Source organism: Astyanax mexicanus, chromosome 24 (assembly GCF_023375975.1).
Source record: "Astyanax mexicanus isolate ESR-SI-001 chromosome 24, AstMex3_surface, whole genome shotgun sequence".
Taxonomy (NCBI): Eukaryota; Metazoa; Chordata; class Actinopteri; order Characiformes; family Acestrorhamphidae; genus Astyanax; species Astyanax mexicanus.
This window is the reverse complement of record NC_064431.1, coordinates 31734726-31755394: the sequence shown is the minus strand read 5'-3', so window position 1 is coordinate 31755394 and position 20669 is coordinate 31734726. Positions and strand designations below refer to the sequence as shown.

The following is a 20669-nucleotide window of genomic DNA, read 5'->3' as shown; positions in this document are numbered from 1 at the left end:
TAAAGTGATCGGTCAGACACATAAGGAATCATGTAGTAACTTAAAAACAGTGTTAAACATACTCTGTGAAGAAGCATTAAGGTGCTCTTATCTGGGGAGCTGTAAACTTGCAGTTTCTGAGGCTGGTTACTCCTATTCCTTTCCTGGGCAGTCCTGATGAGTGCCAGTTCCATCATTATAATGTTTTGATGGTCTTTACAGTGAAATTGACTTGCGGATTGTTGAGCATTACTCAAATAGAGCTATTTACTACTTTACAACTGATGCTCTCAAACACATTAAGAGACAAGAAATTCAAGTAATTAACTCTTGATGAGTTCAGCACAGCTGTTAACTGAAAGCCTGAATTCCAGGAGAATCTACCTCATAAAACTGACTGAGAAAATCCAGCAGAGATGTGTAAAACTGTCAATAAAAATATAAAACATACTCTGGTTTGTTTAACACTTTATGTTTGTTTACTTTGTTTACTTTTAATAATGAATAACCATTGAACTTAATGCATTAACATTAATTACTAATCATTAATATTGCTGTATTGTTAATGTTTGTCTACTGTATGTCCGTTTATGTCTATGTGCATCTTATCTATGTCTCATAACCTTAATTTTAGGTAATCCTCCATATGTAGCTTTAGTTTTGGGAATATTGGTGGTGGGAGGTAAGTAATGGGGACCTACATGATAAGATAAGCGAAAAATATATATAAATGCACAAAATGTGTAAATAAAAAAGATATGGTCCCTATTTTTAGGTGGGCGGAGCTACAGTCTCTCATTAGTGTTAAATTCAAAGCTTCTTCTCCAAGCTGAAAACTGACCCTATGAAAGATGGTATCAGTGGGCGGAGCTTGTAGTGGGTGATTTCAGTTACAGTGTGATTTCTCCTGCAGTGTCTGTTCATCTCCTGGCTTCTTTAGATCAGTATCTCAGTAGATTTCGGCTCGCTGGCTCCGAGTGCCGGACAGTAGTACAGATATTTCAGCTTTATGAAGGAAATTTCCCTGATATTATAAAAAAAATCCTTACTGTAGATCAAGATGTTCATGTGAAAAATCAGCGTCTCTATTTTTTTTTAAAGAAAAAAGTATTGTTTGAGCAAAGTCTCGTCCTGCTGGGCAGAACAAATAAAGAAAAAACAACAAAAAAGTGCATCACTTCAAGTATGTAAACGAACATAAACGTAAGGAGGCGTGGTCAGTGCGGTTGGTGCGTTCTCGTCAGTGTCGAGACGTCTGAGGTTTGGCACAGTGGAGTAATCCGCGAGGAGACGCCGGGAATTCTGGGATTGTTCAGCGCTCTCCATTTCCTTCCTCAACTCGCTCGGCCACTCCCATTTCACTGGTCCTGATACTGTGCGTGGGCGGGGCTTCAGGTTGATTGACAGGTCAGCATGCAGTTCTGTAGTTCTATGACCTGCAAAGAGACACGCCTCCTGTCATCAGGCCAATCACATCACAGTTTGGCCGCGGGAACTGCAGGTGGTGGCAGTGTGACGAATGAGAAGAAATAGAGACGAAAGAAAAGGAAGGAGAGAAATAAGAGAAAATGAAAAGAAAGAGGAAGGAGTTGATTCATGGTTTAGATTACAATGACTGACAGATGAGCGGTCCAATCAAAAGGCAACAAATCACAAGCTTTTAATGACGGAAATTAAAAAATAAGAATCTGAGATTTTTGTGAAGGATGAGAGGAAAGAGAGGTGGGAGGAGGAGAAGATTAGTGATCTATAGTGAACTACAGCTGTTATTACAAAATCTACTCTAATTTAGTCTGATTTGCACTAAATGTTTGTTAAATATAATAGTGATTAAATCTGATTAAATGCAGAAAAAGCTGAGGGTCAAATGAGAAACTGACAGACTAAAAACTAACAGCAGAGACTGATGTGTTACAGTGGGAGGACAGTGGTGCAGTTCACACAGTGGCCACACGGCGGAGACAAAGCATAGAAAATCATATACAGTTACATATAAATATACCACTGCAGAAATATATGAAAAATGCATTTTTATGCTGAATTTAAATGTATTTTAATTCAACACATATGCAGAACATTCAAACTAAACAATAATGCATTTAAAAATATATACTATTAAAGTAATTTAAATGTTATAATTTAGTCGAAATTAAGCTTTACTCTAATACATAATAAGAATGCATAAAAATGCAGAACTATATGGAAATGTATGTCGCACAACTACACTAATTAGGATTAGTAAGATTTACTGTACAAATCAGTGTAGCATTTTTTTTTCTCTGCTTCCATAGGACATGACAAAAGTGATGGGACACACACAATGCTACACAAAACTATTGGTTTAAAATTCAGGAAAAGACAGAAACTCACTCAGATCCTGAGGACTCATCATCCACAGTTCCTGTTTTAATGCTCATGGCCACACCGTTCAGCTGATCCGGCTTGGCCCCACCCCCTTTCTCCTCACTAGAGGAGGAGCCTCTGGAGGAGGCGGGGCCTGACAGCTGGTTGTGGATGCGGTTGATGCCGTTTCTCTCAGCAATGGGAGAGAGCGGCTTCTTCTTCAGGATACCTGAAGAAAAAAGTAACAAAACACACTTCAATGCTGTGTGTGTGTGTATATGTGTGTGTGTGTGTGTGTTTCAGTATTGCATTAAAATATAATAAGTGTGTGTTAAATATTTGTGTGTGTGTGTGTGTGTGTGTTTTTCTAACCTTTGTGTGGGTGGCTGTGGGGATTGTGTAAGCTGGGCAGCAGTGGTAGTGTGCTTTCTTTCCCATAATCCTCTGCTCTCTCCTCTGGATGGCTAAGAGTCTCCACCCTCAGCCTGGCTCCACCCCCTCCCATCTCACACTCACCCGGCCAGCAGGGGGAGCCACCACTGGAATCTAACACACAAAAAGAAACACGACTGAAATAACTGAAACATGGTATATGAAAGAACCCTGGGGATTTAGCTCCGCCCATTCAGCCTACAACAGTTTATAACTCCACCCATTCAGCCTACAGCAGTTTATAGCTCCACCCATTCAGTCTACAGCAGTTTATAGCTCCACCCATTCATCCTACTGCAGTGTTTTTACCTTGTGTTCTCTTGGTTGTGTTGGTTGCCAGGTTTTCCCAGCATTCCTCCTGGGGAAACTGTCCCTCCTCGTCCTCGCTGTCTGAGGAGTGTGTCGACGCGTAAGAGCCGCTCTGGTCGTCATCCAGCTCGGAGAGATCACTGTCTGAATCAGAGTCGTGATCTGCACACACACACGCACAAACACACATAAATAAAAAAATAAATAAATACACAATTTTATTGTATGTATTATTTTTATTTTTAATATTATTATTATTATTACTTTTGTTTTTATTATTTTATTTAAATTTTCCCATTTTCTCTTCAATTTACACGGCCAATTACCCAACCCACTCATTAGGACTCCTCCTACCACTAGTGATGCCCCAACACACAAAAAGGGTGGAGACATACATCCGATACATCAGCTCACAGACGCAGCCTTGTGCTGATCCACATCACCCTAGGAGTGATGAGGGGAAAAGAGCGCCATCTACTGTACTGTACCCACCCAGAGAGAGCAAGGACAATTGTGCATTCTCAGGGCTCTGGCAGCTGATGGCAAGCTGCATGAACAGGATTTGAACTAGCGATCTCCTGATCATAGTGGCAGCGCTTTAGACAGCTGGACCACTCGGAGCCCTATTATTATTATTAATGCTGTGTAGGAGTGTGTGTGTGTGTGTGTGTGCTGATCTCACCGTCTGGGTGTGGTTTAGTTTCGTGGAAGCTGTGATCATCCAGAGCGATTCGACTGTTATTGAGACCCCCGTCATCTCTGAACAAAAACCCAGAACAAAATTCATAAACAACTTTTATTTAAAACAGAATTCAAAGTAACACAACAATTAATATCAATAAACAACTGTGTGTGTGTGTGTGTGCGCGTGCGTGTGTGCGTGTGTGCGTATGTGTGTGTTTACCTGAGTACGAATGGTACGTAGCTGTGTTGGCTCTTGCCGCTCTGTAGAGTTCCGTTCAGAGATACGCTGGACTCGGCGTACGGCAGGTGATACAAACGACCATCAACATAACTACTGCTACAGGTGTACTGAGAGAGAGAGACAGGTAAATATCAATATTTAAGGATAAACAGATATGTGTTAACGTACATTTTATACATACAGCTCTGGAAAAAAAATTAAGAGACCACTTTAATCACAGTTTTTTTTTCATGCATCTTGGCATCATGTTCTCCTCCTCCACCAGTCTTACACACTGCTTTTGGATAACTTTATGCTGCTTTACTTCTGGTGCAAAAATTCAAGCAGTTCAGTTTGGTGGTTTGATGGTTTGTGATCATCCATCTTCCTCTTGATTATATTCCAGAGTTTTTTTTTATTTGGTAAAATAAAAAAAACGCTCTTATTTTTTTTTTTACCAGAGCTATATATGTGTGTGTGTGTGTGTGTGTGTTACTTACTGAAGGTTTGGATTTGATGATGTGCTCTGGGCGTTTTTTGCTGCAGCAGTAGCGCATCGCACTGCGAGCTTCTTTATTAAACACGATTCGGAAAAAGAAGATAAACGGACCCTGCAGAGAGAAAACAAATAAACATTTATATATGTAGAGGAATAAAACATATATAAGAAAATTAGCCATAAAACTGATTAACTTATTACATTAAGTTTTTGTATTATTATTCTTATACTGTTACTGTTTATTTTAACAAGTACTGGTAATGTTAGTATAGTTTATTGTACTTATTCTTCTTAATAAAAAGAGACAGAGAGACAGTTCCATCATTATAAAGTTTTTGGTGGTCTTTTTTGTGAATGCACTTGAGGATACTTTCAGATTTATATACCTTAAAAAAAGTTTTTTTTTTCTTTACTCATAATCTGGATTCGAACATTACTCAAATATTCACTATTCACTGTATACCTGTAACTCTACCTCTTCACTACTTTACTTTAACTGATGCTCTCAAACACATTATTAAGAGACACGAAATTCAAAAGAGTTTAGTATTAATCTACAATGCAGAACATTTAAAAAATATTTAAAAACACTGAATTTAAGGTGTGTCCATACTTTTGAATAGTACTTTAAATAAAATAAATAAGTAGATGAGTACCTGAATGCAGTTGAATCCGGCGAACAGATAGTGGAAGAGAATCATATCACTGTTTACAGACAGCAGAGCCAGCAGACACGTCACCGTCACCAATAACAACACACCACACGCTGTCCTCAATCCGTACCTATACACACACACACACACACACACACACACACACACACACACACACACACACACACACACACACACACACACAAACACACGTGAAGTCAGACTCCGCCTCTTTTTGAACTGCTGCTGATGCTGTAGCATTACCGAGTAGCATCACAGCGCTAACACTTGGAGGAAAGCGCAGCGACTCGGTTCTGATACATCAGCTCACAGATGCAGCCTTGTGCTGATCCACATCACCCTAGGAGTGATGAGGGGAATGAGTGCCATCTACTGTAGCCACCCAGAGAGAGCAAGGCCAATTGTGCTCTCTCAGGGCTCCGGCAGCTGATGGCAAGCTGCATGACCGGGATTCGAACATGACAGCGATCTCCTGACCATAGTGGCAGCGCTTTAGACCACTGGACCACTCAGAGACTGTTTTGTGTGTGTTTTAATGGTTTAATACAGAGCTAGCCAGTACAGCTAAAGTACAGATTCCACACATGGTGGAGGTAGTTTCATGCACTGCTATTAAGTAACTAAGCAAACGATGAGAGAAATCTACTAATCCCATATATGTCTGATGTTTTGTGTACCAGTCAATCAAAAACATATTGTATAAGTAATGTTAATAAAAATTTGTTGATTTTCTGATTAAAATCGAGTGTAGATAACACAGCAATAATAAAAAACTGGTGGTGTAACTTACACTGGAGGTTCTTTCTTCTCATAGCTGTTTGATCTGAGAGAGCAGGAGGCTCTGGAGGCCAAAATATACAGGAACAGGTTCATCTGTGGAAGATGCAAACACACAAATATGAGTATATGAAGACAGACAGACAGACAAATAGATATATTGAAAACAAGTTCATATTTATAAAGTTTTAAGAGTTCATAAATCAATATTTGGTGAAATAACACTGTTTTTTAATCACAGTTTTAATTTCATGCATCTTGGCATCATGTTCTCCTCCACCAGTCTTACACACTGCTTTTGGATAACTTTATGCTGCTTTACTCCTGGTGCAAACATTCAAGCAGTTCAGTTTGGTGGTTTGATGGTTTGTGATCATCCATCTTCCTCTTGATTATATTCCAGAGGTTTTAATTTGGTAAAATCAAAGAATCTCATAATTTTTAAGTGCTCTCTTATTTTTCCAGAGTTGTATATATAGCATTAGATAGAATAATATTGTAGTAGGGTTAGAAGATGTAACACTCACAGCCACGACGAGAGCGATGGGTCCGGCCAGACTCCAGATCAGAGTGTCATACAGAGAGAGCCAGCAGAAATCAGGATTACCATAACCTTCAGGATCTAAACCAACCGCCAGACCTGCACACAAATACACATATTATTAATCCTGAGAAAGCATGCCATCGACTCCTGCCAGGAAAAGCCACCACAATACACTACGTTACACTCAGTTTACAATGTGAAACTCATATTTTATAGATGTATTACACACAGAGTGATCTATTATAAGCGTTTATTTATTTTATTGTTGATGATTATGGCTTACAGCCAATGAAAACCCAAAAGCCAGTATATTACAGACAATTAGAATATTATATAAGACCAACTGGTACTTTTGGCAGTGTGGGCAGTGTGCCAAATCCTGCTGGAAAATGAAATCCGCATCTCCTTAAAAGAAGCAGAGGGAAGCTGTAAGATATGAAGTGCTGTAAGATTTTCCGGGAAAACAAAACTGCACTGACTTTAGACTTGATAATAAAACACAGTGGATCAACACCAGCAGATGACAGACATGACTCTCCAAACCATCACTGATCATCAGTACATTTTACATTTCATTTAAAGTAAATCAAGGGATCAGAGTCTGGAGGAAGAGTGGAGAGACACATAGTCCAAACTGCTCGAGGTCTAGTGTGAAGTTTCCACCAATCAGTGATGGTTTGGAGAGTCATGTCTGTCATCTGCTGGTGTTGATCCACTGTGTTTTATTATCAAGTCTAAAGTCAGTGCAGTTTAGTTTTCCCACAAAATCTTACAGCACTTCATATCTTACAGTTTCCCTCTGCTACTGACAACTTTTATAGAGATGCAGATTTCATTTTCCAGCAGGATTTGGCACACTGCCCACACTGCCAAAAAAAGTATCAATTGGTCTTATAATATAATATTCAAATTTTTAAAAGACTGATTTTTGGTATTCATTGGCTGTAATCCTTAATCATAAACAACAAAAGAAAAAGTGTGTGTGTGCAACCCACCAGTAATAATAGCAGGCAGGCCCCAGCCGATGAGGTAGTAGAAGCGCATGGGGCCGTAGTTGATGTCACGAACTTCACTCATCATGCGGTAAACATGCAGCCCCTCCAGAAACAGCCAGGAGAACACACACATGTAGAAGAACTGCAGGAGGATCGCTATAACTGTACAGACAAACTGCAGAGAGAGAGAGACAGTTAGAAATAACATTCATGGATCAACCGTGCACCATGCAGCTTGATTTAGGGCGTATTGGTTTGTCTTTGCTATCGTAAGGACAGGAAAAGTAGACCTTGCACGGCTCAGTAAGCACAAAAGGCATGTACTACATCTCTTAATGAATCCAATCAGAGTGTCACTTGCTCATCATTCCCTTTAAGAGTAGAACCAAGTGAGCTCTGACTTTGGTGGATTGCTATTTTAACGGTGCAGCTACCTGGACGTGTCCAACAAACTCTTCTCAGCAGAGGAAACTGAGCTGCTGGTTGACACTGTGAAGGAGCTCCAGCAGCTCATTTACGGGAACAGCAATGTTATTTTATTTACTATTCTGTTTACTGATGATGTAAAAGTTGGATTGTTGCTGCTGCGAGTTCATAAGTGGGGGTGTATGCTTGGAGCAACGGAGTTGCAAAGATAGCAATGAACGTCTTACTGCTGACGTCTATTTAGGTCGTATTCAGTCAGTGGAGCTCCTGTGTTTTCCAGACCACCACCATGCTCATCAGTGTAGACATATTCACAAGCACTGTTGCTATTTAGACGAGGAGTAAGATAGCAATGAGCATCATGCAGGGTGTAAGTTAAGCTCCGAATGTACATAAATAACACTGTACCGGGTTGTCTGTCTGGTTGATGCCGAGGATGAAGAGCAGCTCGGCGATGAAGAGTGTGAAAGCTCCGTTGCTGATGATGCTGGTGCTGTTACACTGCATGGCCCTCAGACAGGTGAGGAAGACCACGGTGAGGAAGAGGAAGAACAGGGTCACGCCCACTGTACTCCACGTCACCAGCCTTATGGGTAAAATCTCACCGTTCTGGAAGAAACACACACACACAAACACACACACACACACACACACACACACACACACACCAGTGAGACTCTGATATCACAATAATTCATTTCAGTTTTGAATCATTTGGAAAAATATATTAATTAAATTTTATTCCTGTAGCATGAAATGTGTGGAAAATATTACAGATAGACAATTACAATATATAACACAAATGTAATATACCATTATTAGTATATATAAATACTTAAATGCTTAAATATAATACATACACACAAACACATAACATATGGGTATAATTGGGGTATTATTACATATAGGTACCCCAATAATCACACAAATGAAATATATATGGGGCATATTATTACTACATATAGATGCGTATTAACATAAATATAATGCACATGGGGCATATTAATATTACATTTAGGTGTTTACAAATGTATAATGTTTTTGGAGTCTATTAATATTACATCTAAATTGTTCTAATGGGGTCTAATATTATGTAATATAAATAATATGCTTATTAAAGTTGAATATTTCCACATTAATACTACTGATAGGTGCTTAAATAAATATTATATAACATCAATGTTACATATGAGACTTATTATTATTATATATGGGTAAATACATGAATATAATACATACAGAACATATGATGTATATGAAGTGCTAATATGAATGGAAAATATGGGGTGTATTTTTTATTACATGTAGACACTAATATGTGTGTGTGTGTGTGTGTGTGTGTGTTAATTAACTCACCTCTCTGTGTGAGATGTCCATTAGCACAGCGAAGCTGGTCATGTGATAACACTGACAGCTGATGTGTGTGCTGTTCCTGAACACGACCTCACAGCCTTTAGAGGACCACCCACCGGGACCACCCACACTATACACATAAATACATAAAAAATATAAATACATATATGAATACACTGATTATACATCATAATTTTAAGTCATATTATACAAACACACACAGATATGATTTATTAAAGCTGATGTCTGTAAGTTTTGGGATTTGGGGGGTTTAGTGCCCTCTCTGGTGAGAATGGGTAATTGCATCAAGAATCATGAGGAAGAATCATTTTAAACTGGGTGGGTGTGATGCGGTCTCCTTTCAGAGCGGATTAATCCGAATCCAGGTTATGTTCAGTCAAAAAGAGAGAGAGAGAGAGAGAGCTTTGGTTTTACTATGAGTGAATGATCTACTGAGCTCTACTGAGTTTCCTCTTCTGAAGTCCCCATTGCTCCACCAGCCGCTCGCGTTCAGTAAAACTGAGCCGGATCCTCTTTTAGAGGCTGTACGTGTGACGTACAGTAAGTATGTATAGACGCGTGACGTGGCCAGAAGAAGAACTCCCGCGAAAAGTGACCCGACACCCCAGATTATAGAATGAATATATTATTAGGATTAGCAGGGATGGTGGTTCAGCACACTGATACCATTAAACACCATATTTTATCCATATTCTTCTCCACTCAGAAATTATTCAGCTTTTAGTTTAAAAACTAAATAATACAGACTGACACTTTAAAGAAAAATATGACAATAAGTCACCTGATGGAGTGATTCCAGAACACACAGATGGGTTTAGAGCGCTCCTCAGTGGTGACGAGGCGGAACTGCACTGTGATTGGTTTATCCAGCGCGTGCTGCACCAGCTCCTCGTTATCATGCACCGTAATACTGACCACTGGGGTGTTAATCACCGGCCGTTTAGGAACCCTGCACAAACACACACACACACAGACAGACACACACACACACAAAATAGTGGACACATTATTACATATACATGCTTAGATATCGCCCAGAATATGAAGGAACACATAAGGAATCATGTGGGGAATATGTATAACCCTATATTTTGAGGTATAAAAATAAGTGTGTGTGTGTGTGTGTGTGTGTATGTGTGTGTGTGTGTGTACCTCAGACTCCTCTTGTCTGTATCGTATCTCTGTGGGAGGAGTAAACTCAAGCTGTGGAAGATGATCACACTGGCCACGGCGTCCTGCTCCCGCTCGTCCGGGTGACGCCTCTTCCGATTGGTCGACTGATTCCTGGCCACCTCCGTAATTGGCTCACTGTGGTGGCGATGACCTTTGCCCTCGGCAGCGGGAATGAAGACAGAATCCGGGAGAGTGACGGCGGTCTCCAGGTCGAGTGGGCGGGGCCCGCGCAGGGATTCATAACGAGGCAGTTTAGCGCCGGCGAAGTTCATCTTATCCAGTCGATCGATGGAGATAACTGCAGGAAAATCAGCAAATTAATATGAACATCTGATTTTCACTACTGTAACTGAAGTTAATGTAGTTTTAGACTGAAGCTAAAAGGCTACTGTTTTAGCCCCGCTAACATGCTTATATAACCCATGTTTTAACCAGCATTGAGTCATATAGTAGATTTCACTATGATACAGCTCTAAAGTAAATATGTGAAAATGTCATGGTATTTCTGCGATAAAACTTTGTGGCTGAGTCGCTGTCGTTCCCAGTCACTCTCAGTCACTTTCACTGTGTTATAATATCACTGACAGTTGGCTGTGGAATATTTAGTAGTGAGTAGGGCACGCAAACTTAAAAAAAAAATAAACAATTATTCTTAAAGCTTTACATTAAATAACAAAACAAGTATAAAACAGACAACGTCGAAAGAGCTAGCGCTTAGCACGCTTAGCGGCTAATGCTAATGCAGTTGGAGAACTTAAATGAAACTCCTGTATAAGTGGAGTGGCGTTACTGCTTTTTTCAACCTGACTGGTAGAATTCATACATAAGAAGCACTGGATTATAAGGTGCACTGATGATTTTTAGTAAATTAAAGGATTTTAAGCGTGTCTCATAGTGCGAAACATATGGCACTATTATTATGAAAGGGGATTTTTTAAATCACAGCATTACTGTGTCACGATTTATTGTGAACAATATGATTCAGCACACCCCGTCTGAACATGCTGTGCTAATTTTAATGCTCTAGCTCCAGTGTTAAGCTCTGATTATGGGATATTTGTGAGGTGAAGAGGTGAAGTGTGTTTTCACCGATGTTGGGCGTGACGATGGTGAACGGGCTGAGGTAGGTTCTCCTCATGTTCTGGGCGAGGGTGTGAGTGTACTCCTCAAAGTGTCTCAGCAGAGCCGCCGTCCCGCCCTCAGTCTGCTGGATCTGCTCCCAGTGAGGACGCGTCTCCGCCGCCAGCATCGCACTGCTCACGCGCAGCAGGTGCTAAACACACACACACACACACACACACACACACACACACGGACATGCATGTTACATTATGTTTACTATAAAACACCCACATACAATTGTATAACTAGAAAAGTGCAGTACATGCCTGTAAGCAATTCCCAGGTGGTTAGTAGGGTTTTGCTAGGTGGTTACTATGCTATTCCAAGTTCCAACTATGCTGCTGCTAATATCCCAGCTATAGTGTACAGTTGTTATGAGTGATGAGTGTGTACCTCGTTGAAGTGCACGTCCTGCGTGGCGGCCAGGCTGAAGCCCTGCTGGTTGCTCTCGTGCTGCAGGAGCCCCTGCGTGAGGCGGTACGCCACCTTAACGTCGCTGCCGTAGTACGAGTGCGTGTGCAGCGTGGCGTTAAACAGCAGGGCGGCGGTCTGCTGCACGTTAGACGAGTCCAGCACTGAGAGATTACGGCCCACCTGCTCCGACTGAGACACAAAACAACAACATGAGTCTAAAATAACAGATACTAAAAATATACTGCAAATATATCCTAATCAATTCTTGGGTGGCTACTGAGGTGTTGCTATATGCTGTTCCATGTTGTGGTTATGCTGCTATGGTATACCAGGTTGCTATACTGTTGCATGTTCCATGTAGTTTCTTTGCTAGTGACACCATGTGGTTACTGTACTATAGTGGTTGCTATGGTGTTCTCTATGTGGTTTCTATAGGGTTGCTAAGCAGCTACTGCTCATATGACAGTGTTTTTAAAACTTGTTATAAACAAAAGTAAAGTAGCTCACCAGCGGCTTCAGCTTAGAGAAAGTGATGGAGGTGCAGTTAAACAGATTGGGAGGAAGCCAGCCTTTATGCTCATCACAGTGTCTGATAGCCGTACCTGAGAGAGAGAGAGAGAGAGAGAGAGAGAGAGAGAGAGAGAGAGAGAGAGAGAGAGAGAGAGAGAGAGAGAAAATAAGGAATTTAAATTAAAGCAAAAGTCTGTAAGTCTCTGAGATTTGGAGCCCTCTCTGGTGAGAATGTGTAATTACATTAACAATTAATGCAGGCTAACAAACAAATTGCTGTGTGATTTTACATACTTTATTCATATTTGAAATACTATCAAAATTAATTTCTTGTCTGTAGTGAAGAGGTAGAGTTACAGGTATACAGTGAATAGTGAATATTTGAGTAATGTTCTAATCCCGATTATGAGAAGTAGAAACTACTTAAAACCCCTTAACAGGCCAGGATTTTGGTCATTTTTCTGCTTGACATTACACCCCTACATTTTGAGGATTTCTAATAGAAAGTAGAAATTAGTCAAGTAAATATGCAACTGTCAATATATAATTTAAAAAATATATAAAATTGGCTCTTTCCTAAAATTTTTACATTTTAAAATCAATATTTTCATGAATATGGCACATCCAAACCTTTCGTTTCATTATGTTTGTCTAGTCTTTATGTCTCTTTTCAAACCTGCAGACTTTGGGTTTGATTCCTGTTACTGATCTGAAATATTAAGTGAAGTAGAGAGAAAACATGCAGCTTCTCCAAGTGTCCTGTAGGAGATTTAAAATAAGTTATTTTACCGCAGAGAATATGGGGTTTATATCACCTATACCGGTAGCCCGTATAGGGGTCAAGGCAAAATATGACAGTATTTTCAGTGTTTGTCAAAAACAATATGATGGAACTGGCCCTCATCAGCAACAAAATATTAAAGATGGTAGTATATACCAATGGATCCCCTAGGGCACGGCACAGCTGCAGGCAATCCGAACTTAGTCCTGGGCCACCAGATCCCCGCCTCAATCGCCTGCGGACAGCTGTCATAAATCACTGAGAGAGAGAGAGAGAGAGAGGGAGAGAGAGACACACTGTTAGTAACTGTATTTCTGTCCTATAATTTAGGTGTTTATAGGGTTAACTGTTCAGAATGTGTCTCACCTTCACAGCCGTTGGGTGAGACCTCAGCGAAGGGGTTATCACAGCGGTCGCACTGACGGCCAATCACCCCCGGCTTACACTGACACTGACCGCTCTCGCGCTCACACACACGCGAGAACGAGCCCACAGAGTAACAATCACACAGCAAACACACCTCACTGCCTGCTGGGCGATAGTGGTTATCCTACACACACACACACAAACACACACAAGAGAAAGAGAATGGGTTAAAAATGTGTGTAAATTATGCATTTATTGGTGTCAGTTTCACAAAATTTTACAGCCAATATTCTTCACCACAAGTTTATCAACCCTATTCATTAGATTATAGCACCACCATGTGGATGTTATGAGTAATAAAGCAGCAATATTATATTTAGTAAGTCTAATTGAGGGGGCGGAGTCTTAGAAAGTTTAAAGGGTGTATGTTTCCATAAAAATTTTAATCCATATTTGACCACCTGTGTCAATAATGATTAGCAAATGAATACAATTCGATATATTGCAATATTTTCTGTACTTTTTGTAAATGATTTAAGCTCTTAAATGTAATGTAATATAATAATTAAATGCACTCAAATAGTAAGAAATTGTTATTTTAATATTTTTGTCGACAAAGCAGCCTAAATTGAACTGTGGTATACTATAATGTGTGTGTGTGTGTGTGTGTGTTTTCTCACCTTGCAGCGACACTCTCCGCTGGTCTTATTACAGTCTGAATCAAAGCCTTTATCAGTCGGACAGTTACACGGACCACACGTCTTATGACCCCACCAACCACGAGGACACGGCAGATCAGTCCTGAATACACACAAGCACACACACACACACACACACACACACACACACAATTACAGACACGACTTCACTAGCATGTGCACATTCATACGTGCAAACAGTGCATATATACAGCTTTGAAAAAAAAATAAGAGACCACTTTAAAAAAAATTACGAGTTTTTTTGGCTTTACTAATTTGAAAACCTCTGGAATATAATCAAGAGGAAGATGGATGATCACAAACCATCAAACCACCAAACTGAACTGCTTGAATTTTTACACCAGGAGTAAAGCAGCATAAAGTTATCCAAAAGCAGTGTGTAAGACTGGTGGAGGACATATATCACCAAATATTAATAACTCTTAAAACTTTATGAATATGAACTTGTTTTCTTTGCATTATTTGAGGTCTGAAAGCTCTGCATCTTTTTTTGTATTTCAGCCATTTCTCATTTTCTGTAAATAAATGCTCTAAATAACAATATTTTTATTTGGAATTTGGGAGAAATGTTGTCTGTAGTTTATAGAATTAAACAACATTTTGTTCATTTTACTCAAACATAAACCTATAAATAGCAAAATCAGAGAAACTGACTAAACGAGTCTCACTTTTTCTCGCAGTAGCGTCCGAAGTAGCTGTTCTGGCAGTCGCAGACATATCCATGGGTGGAGCTTGACTTTCTGTTGCAAGCTGATTGGTGTTCACAGGGGTTCAGAGCACAGGCATCCGTGCAGTTGTTGCCATAGTAACCTAATGGTCAGAAATGTGATGATAAAAAATGACAACTTTACAGTCACACCTACATTACATGTACATAATGATAGAGAGTAAAGAGTAGAACTGAACACACACCTGAGTGGCAGGTGCAGGTGTGTGTGTCCCAGTGGCGGGTGCAGTGGCTGTGTGAGGGGCAGGGGGCGGAGCTGCAGGGGTCCGGCACACTGCAGCCGCTCTCCACATTCAGTCTGAACACGTCATCCGAACGCAGAGCTACAGGACCCATAGAGACGCCCTGCAGACAAACAAACACACACTTACAAACTGAAACATCCAATATATATATATATATATATATATATATATATATATATATATATATATATATATATATATATATATATACTTTTCTGGAAAGGCTTTCCACAAGGTTTAGGAGTGTGTTTATGGGAATTATTGACCATTCTTGCAGAGGATGGATGAATGAATACTTTTGAAAATATACTATATTTTTATATATACAGCTCTGGAAAAAATAAAGCGACCACTTCAGTTTCTTTTGCTATTTATAGGTTTATGTTTGAGTAAAACAAACATTGTTGTTTTATTCTATAAACTACAGACAACATTTCTCCCAAATTCCAAATAAAAATATTGTCATTTAGAGCATTTATTTACAGAAAATGAGAAATGGCTGAAATAATAAAAAAGATGAAGAGATTTCAGACCTCAAATAATGCAAAGAAAACAACAAGTTCATTTTCATAAAGTTTTAAGAGTTCAGAAATCAATATTTGGTGGAATAAATCTGTTTTTTAAATCACAGTTTTTAATCATGCATCTTGGCATCATGTTCTCCTCGCCCAGTCTTACACACTGCTTTTGGATAACACTCCTGGTGCAACAATTCAAGCAGTTTAGCTTGTGATCATCCATCTTCCTCAATTTGGTAAAATCAAAGAAACCCATGCTTATTTTTAAGTGTTCTCTTATTTTTCCAGAGCTGTATATATATGTATATAGAGGTAAACAGTACCTGTATACAGCCATGGAATCCGTACAGCACTTTCTTGTTTCCCCCAGAAACTCCTCCAACACTCAGAGTCTTCAGCTTTATTCCCTTCAGCTTACTGTCCACTTCCATAGAGGACTACAAAAAACACTTATTAATACACTTTATTAATATACTGTTTCCTGTTTAACATAAATGATCACAAACTTGTCTACCCATGCTCCAAATCACTCATCCCTACAATACAGCACAACAGAGAACACTATAATACTGCTGTACAGAGTGATTAGTGAATAGCAGGCACAGTTTCAGATACGGACCAAAAATTGTGCACTATATAGTGAGTAGAGAATAATTTAAGTAAGAGAAACTGTGCAACATATTCAACAGGCCCAAACTATTCACTATTTACTATGTAGTGCACTATTTTGGGCCATTTCTGAAACTGGGACTAATATAGTGTATATGGCACTACTTGTCTGGGGCACGTCTGAATCTATACTGTGTTCACTATGTAGTGCACTACTTTAAGCCACAGGCCACAGAAGTGCACTATATAGTGAATAAGGCACACATCTATTCTACAGTATAACTGGTGCTCACCGTATAAAGGCCGTTGTCTATGGTCAGAACTGCTTTGTACACCTCAGAGCCTCCAGCGCCCCCTACTGCTCCGCGTAGCTCCACCTGCAGGTGGTGCCATTCTCCATCATCTACAGACACGTCCTCCACCCGGGAGACAGTGGAGTCTTCACCGTGCTGCAGCATCATCACCACACTGCCGCCTCTCAGCTAAAAGAGAGAGAGATGTAATACATCAGAAATATATTTAAAATACATCAGACTATCAATAAACATATATTTTTATTTTGTCGGATATAACATTCCCCATAAACAGCAAAAAGGGTTTTTTTAGTGTGAAAAGAAAAATCATTTATTCCGAACAATGATTTTTATATTTTATATTTTTATGTCGCTCAATATTCTGTACAGTTAGGACTTTTTTAAGCAGACCCACACTAGAATGTATTAAAATGAAAAAAGATTATATAATACTACAATTTCACTGCTGTGATAGTAAGCTAGCTAAATGTGTGACTAAAACAGCACTGCTACAGTAAATTCATGATTAAAATAGCAGTAATAATGTAATTGTATTTGGGTTTGGGGTATGTCTTCTGGCATATTGAAAAGATTTAAGTGCTTAATAAATAATTTTTAATTGTTTCATGTTTTTGTTTATAAAGACATTCACTCCATTTAATTTATTCAATAGTGAAAAAAACAATTACCATGCATACAGTACCAGTCAAAAGTTTGGACACATCTCATCCTATTCATTGTGTTTTCTTACTTTCTTTTTATGATTTTTTACATAGTACATTTTATAGGAAAGACTATATTAAAGCTCTACAGAAACACATGCAGAATTATTCTGTTAAAAATGTTAAACAAACCATGTTTGAAACCTTTAATATTAATCTACAATATAGAAATTACATTAAATAAAGAAATAAAGACAAAATATTGAAGGAGAAGATGTGTCCAAACTTTTTACAGATACTAAAAAAATATTTTAAAATAAAAACTGGATGATTAGCATTATTCATCCGAGTTTGAAACCCAATCCCAGCAGCAGGGGGAGCTATAATACCATTTTATACCAGGTGTGTGTGTGTGTGTGTGTGTGTGTGTGTGTGTACCTGTATAGTGAAATTCTGATGCTGGCTGGTCGTTATGTGGAGGATGGATGAAGTTGGTAGCCGGGTGCGGAACATCAGCTCCAGGTGCCAGGGAACGGTTACCACGACAGCCAGGTTACTCCATAACAACAGGCTGTTGCCTTGGAAACGCTGAGGGTTGGCCATCACTACAACAGAACAGGTGACAGGATGGAGTCAATTAGAGAGTGTGAGTGTGAGATAGAGAGAGAGAGAGGGAGAGGGAGGGGTGAGAGAGGGAGGGAGGGATGTGTATAAATATAGATATATAGATAAATCGACATACACTCTCTCTCTCTCTCTCTCGCTGTGACTCTCTGTCCACCCACACATTTCAACTTGCCACTACTTTCCAGTTCTCTCAGGCAAAGTGTGTGTGTGTGTGTGTGCGCACACTTAGAAGTACCCTTCCCTCCTCTAAGAGAAGCAAAAACATCCCATAACAGCCAGAGAGGACGGAGATCAGGGTGTACAGCGGGTTCAAACACACCAACACTGAGCTGCAGATGATCTACAGTAACCTGCCTTTTCATACGTACACACACACACACACACACTCTACGCTGCGAGGGTGACTCAGGTGTGTGGAGCTGCTGAAGCTGGTGAAGCTGTGGGTGGATGATGAGAGCAGAGCTCGAGGTTATAAAGGTAAAATAATCTGAAAACCACTAGAGCAGTTCAAAAAATAAAAATCACCCACCAATGATTCAATTCAGTTCAATTCCTTCAGAAATGATCCAAAATATCATTAAAAATCTCAAATGTCACCACGATTTAGTTCAATCTAATTCAGGTCTTCAGGAAATGAATCGCTGAGATATGAAGTCTCAATTTCGGTGCAATTTGATTACATTTGATTCAGTTCTCTAACAAAGGAATCACTATGATGTGAAGTCTCAAATTCATTGTAAATTGATGACGTTTGATTCAATTTTTTAGCAAATGAATCGCTGAGATGTGAAGTCTCAATTTTGGTGAAATTTGAGTCATTTGTTGGAGAGTTGAATTAAATGAATCAATGAGATATGAAGTTGCAATTTCAGTACAATTTAAATACATTTGATTCAGTTCTCCAGCAAATGAATCACTTAGATATGAAATTTCTATTCAAAGTTGATTCATATGACTTTTAGTTCACTCACTGCAATATGAAAATTCTATCTTAATTAAATCTGATTCAGGGGTTCAGTAAATGACTCAAATTTCAGCATAATTTAGTTCAGTTCAACTGATAAACACACAATTCACACATTTTACAATGATTAAGTTACTGGTACATTCTTAAGGTCTTAACAGCTCAACTGTATTGTTATAAAATATTATTGATTCAAACTGATTCGATTCAATCTGATTCAATCTGAGATCAGAAACTAATGCAGTTCTGTTCAGTTCGTCCAAAAACTATTCAATATATCTTCAGTTTGGTAATGATGTGAACATAATGGAACTCGATTCACTGGGAATCAGTTAGATGTGATTCTTTTAGTAACATATTTAAGTGCAGTTGAAATTTCATCCTTTCATCTTTACTAAAAAAAGTGTGTGAATATTTCCCCCACCCCTCAGTTAGCTGTTTGATGCTAATTGCTGAAGCGTTATAGACCCTCTCCTGTTTCCTTCTCAAATTTACAAAGTACAGAGTAGAAAAGCTGTAAGGTGTCACTGTGCAGTAACAGATACTGCTGAGAAACACACACACACACACACACACACACTTTTAGGTCCAAAAACTCTCAAAAATGCACACAAACACATTGCAGCATACTGACAATACTGCACACAGCCCAACAGCATTAACATCACACCACTAACACACACCCAGCACTCTACACACACTATACACACACACACTGCACACACTATACACCAGGGGTCGGCAATTAAGTTTGGCCGTGGGCCAGATATTTTCCTAGCCCTTTTATAAAATGAAGTGTAATGGGATGTAGTGCTAAAGACTAGTAGCTCTCCAGCCCAGAGGGTTGTTGAACCTACTTGCAGAACAACTGATCTCAAAGCAGGTAAACCCAAGAAGAAAGAAAATAAATAAATAAATGTAATGTATGAATGTAAACAAAAGCTCACCAGAGAAGCATTTTATTTATTTATTTTTTTCATTATCGTTTATTATAGTTCAAACAACCTCACATGCCAGACGTTTCATAATAATAAATTGCCGACCCCTGCAATACACACTGCCTAGAGCAGTTTATAGCTCCACCCATTTACAATGAATCAGTTCAGCTCCACCCATTCAGTCTGCAGTTGATTCAGCAGTTAAAATAAGATGCCTTTTTGGTAAATTACTCGATAGACAGACAGACAGATAGAGATTTTGTTCAGTGCTTGTTTCTCACCTTTCTCACAGTTTCGTCCTCCGAAGCCCAGAGCACAGTCACACCTGAAGGAGCCCCAGAGACTCGCACAGGTTCCCCCATTCAGACAAGGGTTATTCACACAGAACTGTCTCTTCGCTGAGCATCCTGGGAAAAGACAAGGGGGTTTAATGTAGGACACTACTCTCTCTCTCACACACACACACACACAATGTCCCAGTTACCTACAGTCAAACAGCTACATCAGAAAGTAGGTGAAACTGCTCTCAAAGGTCATTAGGCCTGAATTTACTGGAGCATCTTAAATGGCCCATATCATAAAAAAAAATATATATATGCAGATTCAGCCTATAGCAGTTTAAACCCACCCACTCTTTTTAGTCATCTTTAGGCAAGCTGTCAATCGTGCACCATGCAGGTTGATTTAGGGCTCGTCAGCGTTTCGTTGCTATCGTAACGACAGGAAAAGTACACCTTGCACAACT

At 39.3% G+C, this 20669-nt stretch overlaps 1 protein-coding gene across 2 annotated transcripts in view; it reads right to left on the bottom strand.

Annotated features, from left to right (window-relative positions):
- Positions 1 to 471: 471 nt before the first annotated feature.
- The window catches only part of celsr2 (cadherin, EGF LAG seven-pass G-type receptor 2), an 84911-nt gene continuing 64713 nt past the window's right edge, over positions 472 to 20669 (bottom strand). Inside the window, exons 9-35 of one of the 2 annotated variants that reach the window (XM_049471474.1) lie at positions 20206 to 20331; positions 17834 to 18000; positions 16734 to 16922; positions 16155 to 16268; positions 15254 to 15413; positions 15010 to 15151; positions 14303 to 14423; positions 13623 to 13806; positions 13413 to 13514; positions 12473 to 12567; positions 11945 to 12154; positions 11519 to 11702; positions 10409 to 10727; positions 10038 to 10205; positions 9239 to 9365; positions 8291 to 8491; positions 7457 to 7631; positions 6445 to 6557; positions 5931 to 6013; positions 5123 to 5249; positions 4468 to 4578; positions 3968 to 4095; positions 3746 to 3822; positions 3064 to 3225; positions 2695 to 2868; positions 2350 to 2551; positions 472 to 1474 (exon numbers count right to left, since the gene is read on the bottom strand). In XM_049471474.1, coding sequence (XP_049327431.1) covers positions 1450 to 1474; positions 2350 to 2551; positions 2695 to 2868; positions 3064 to 3225; positions 3746 to 3822; positions 3968 to 4095; positions 4468 to 4578; positions 5123 to 5249; positions 5931 to 6013; positions 6445 to 6557; positions 7457 to 7631; positions 8291 to 8491; positions 9239 to 9365; positions 10038 to 10205; positions 10409 to 10727; positions 11519 to 11702; positions 11945 to 12154; positions 12473 to 12567; positions 13413 to 13514; positions 13623 to 13806; positions 14303 to 14423; positions 15010 to 15151; positions 15254 to 15413; positions 16155 to 16268; positions 16734 to 16922; positions 17834 to 18000; positions 20206 to 20331 — 3986 coding nt within the window. In that variant the 3' untranslated portion in view covers positions 472 to 1449. The remainder of the gene's footprint in view (positions 1475 to 2349; positions 2552 to 2694; positions 2869 to 3063; positions 3226 to 3745; positions 3823 to 3967; positions 4096 to 4467; positions 4579 to 5122; positions 5250 to 5930; positions 6014 to 6444; positions 6558 to 7456; positions 7632 to 8290; positions 8492 to 9238; positions 9366 to 10037; positions 10206 to 10408; positions 10728 to 11518; positions 11703 to 11944; positions 12155 to 12472; positions 12568 to 13412; positions 13515 to 13622; positions 13807 to 14302; positions 14424 to 15009; positions 15152 to 15253; positions 15414 to 16154; positions 16269 to 16733; positions 16923 to 17833; positions 18001 to 20205; positions 20332 to 20669) is intronic. The other variant, XM_022682515.2, reaches the window with a different exon arrangement.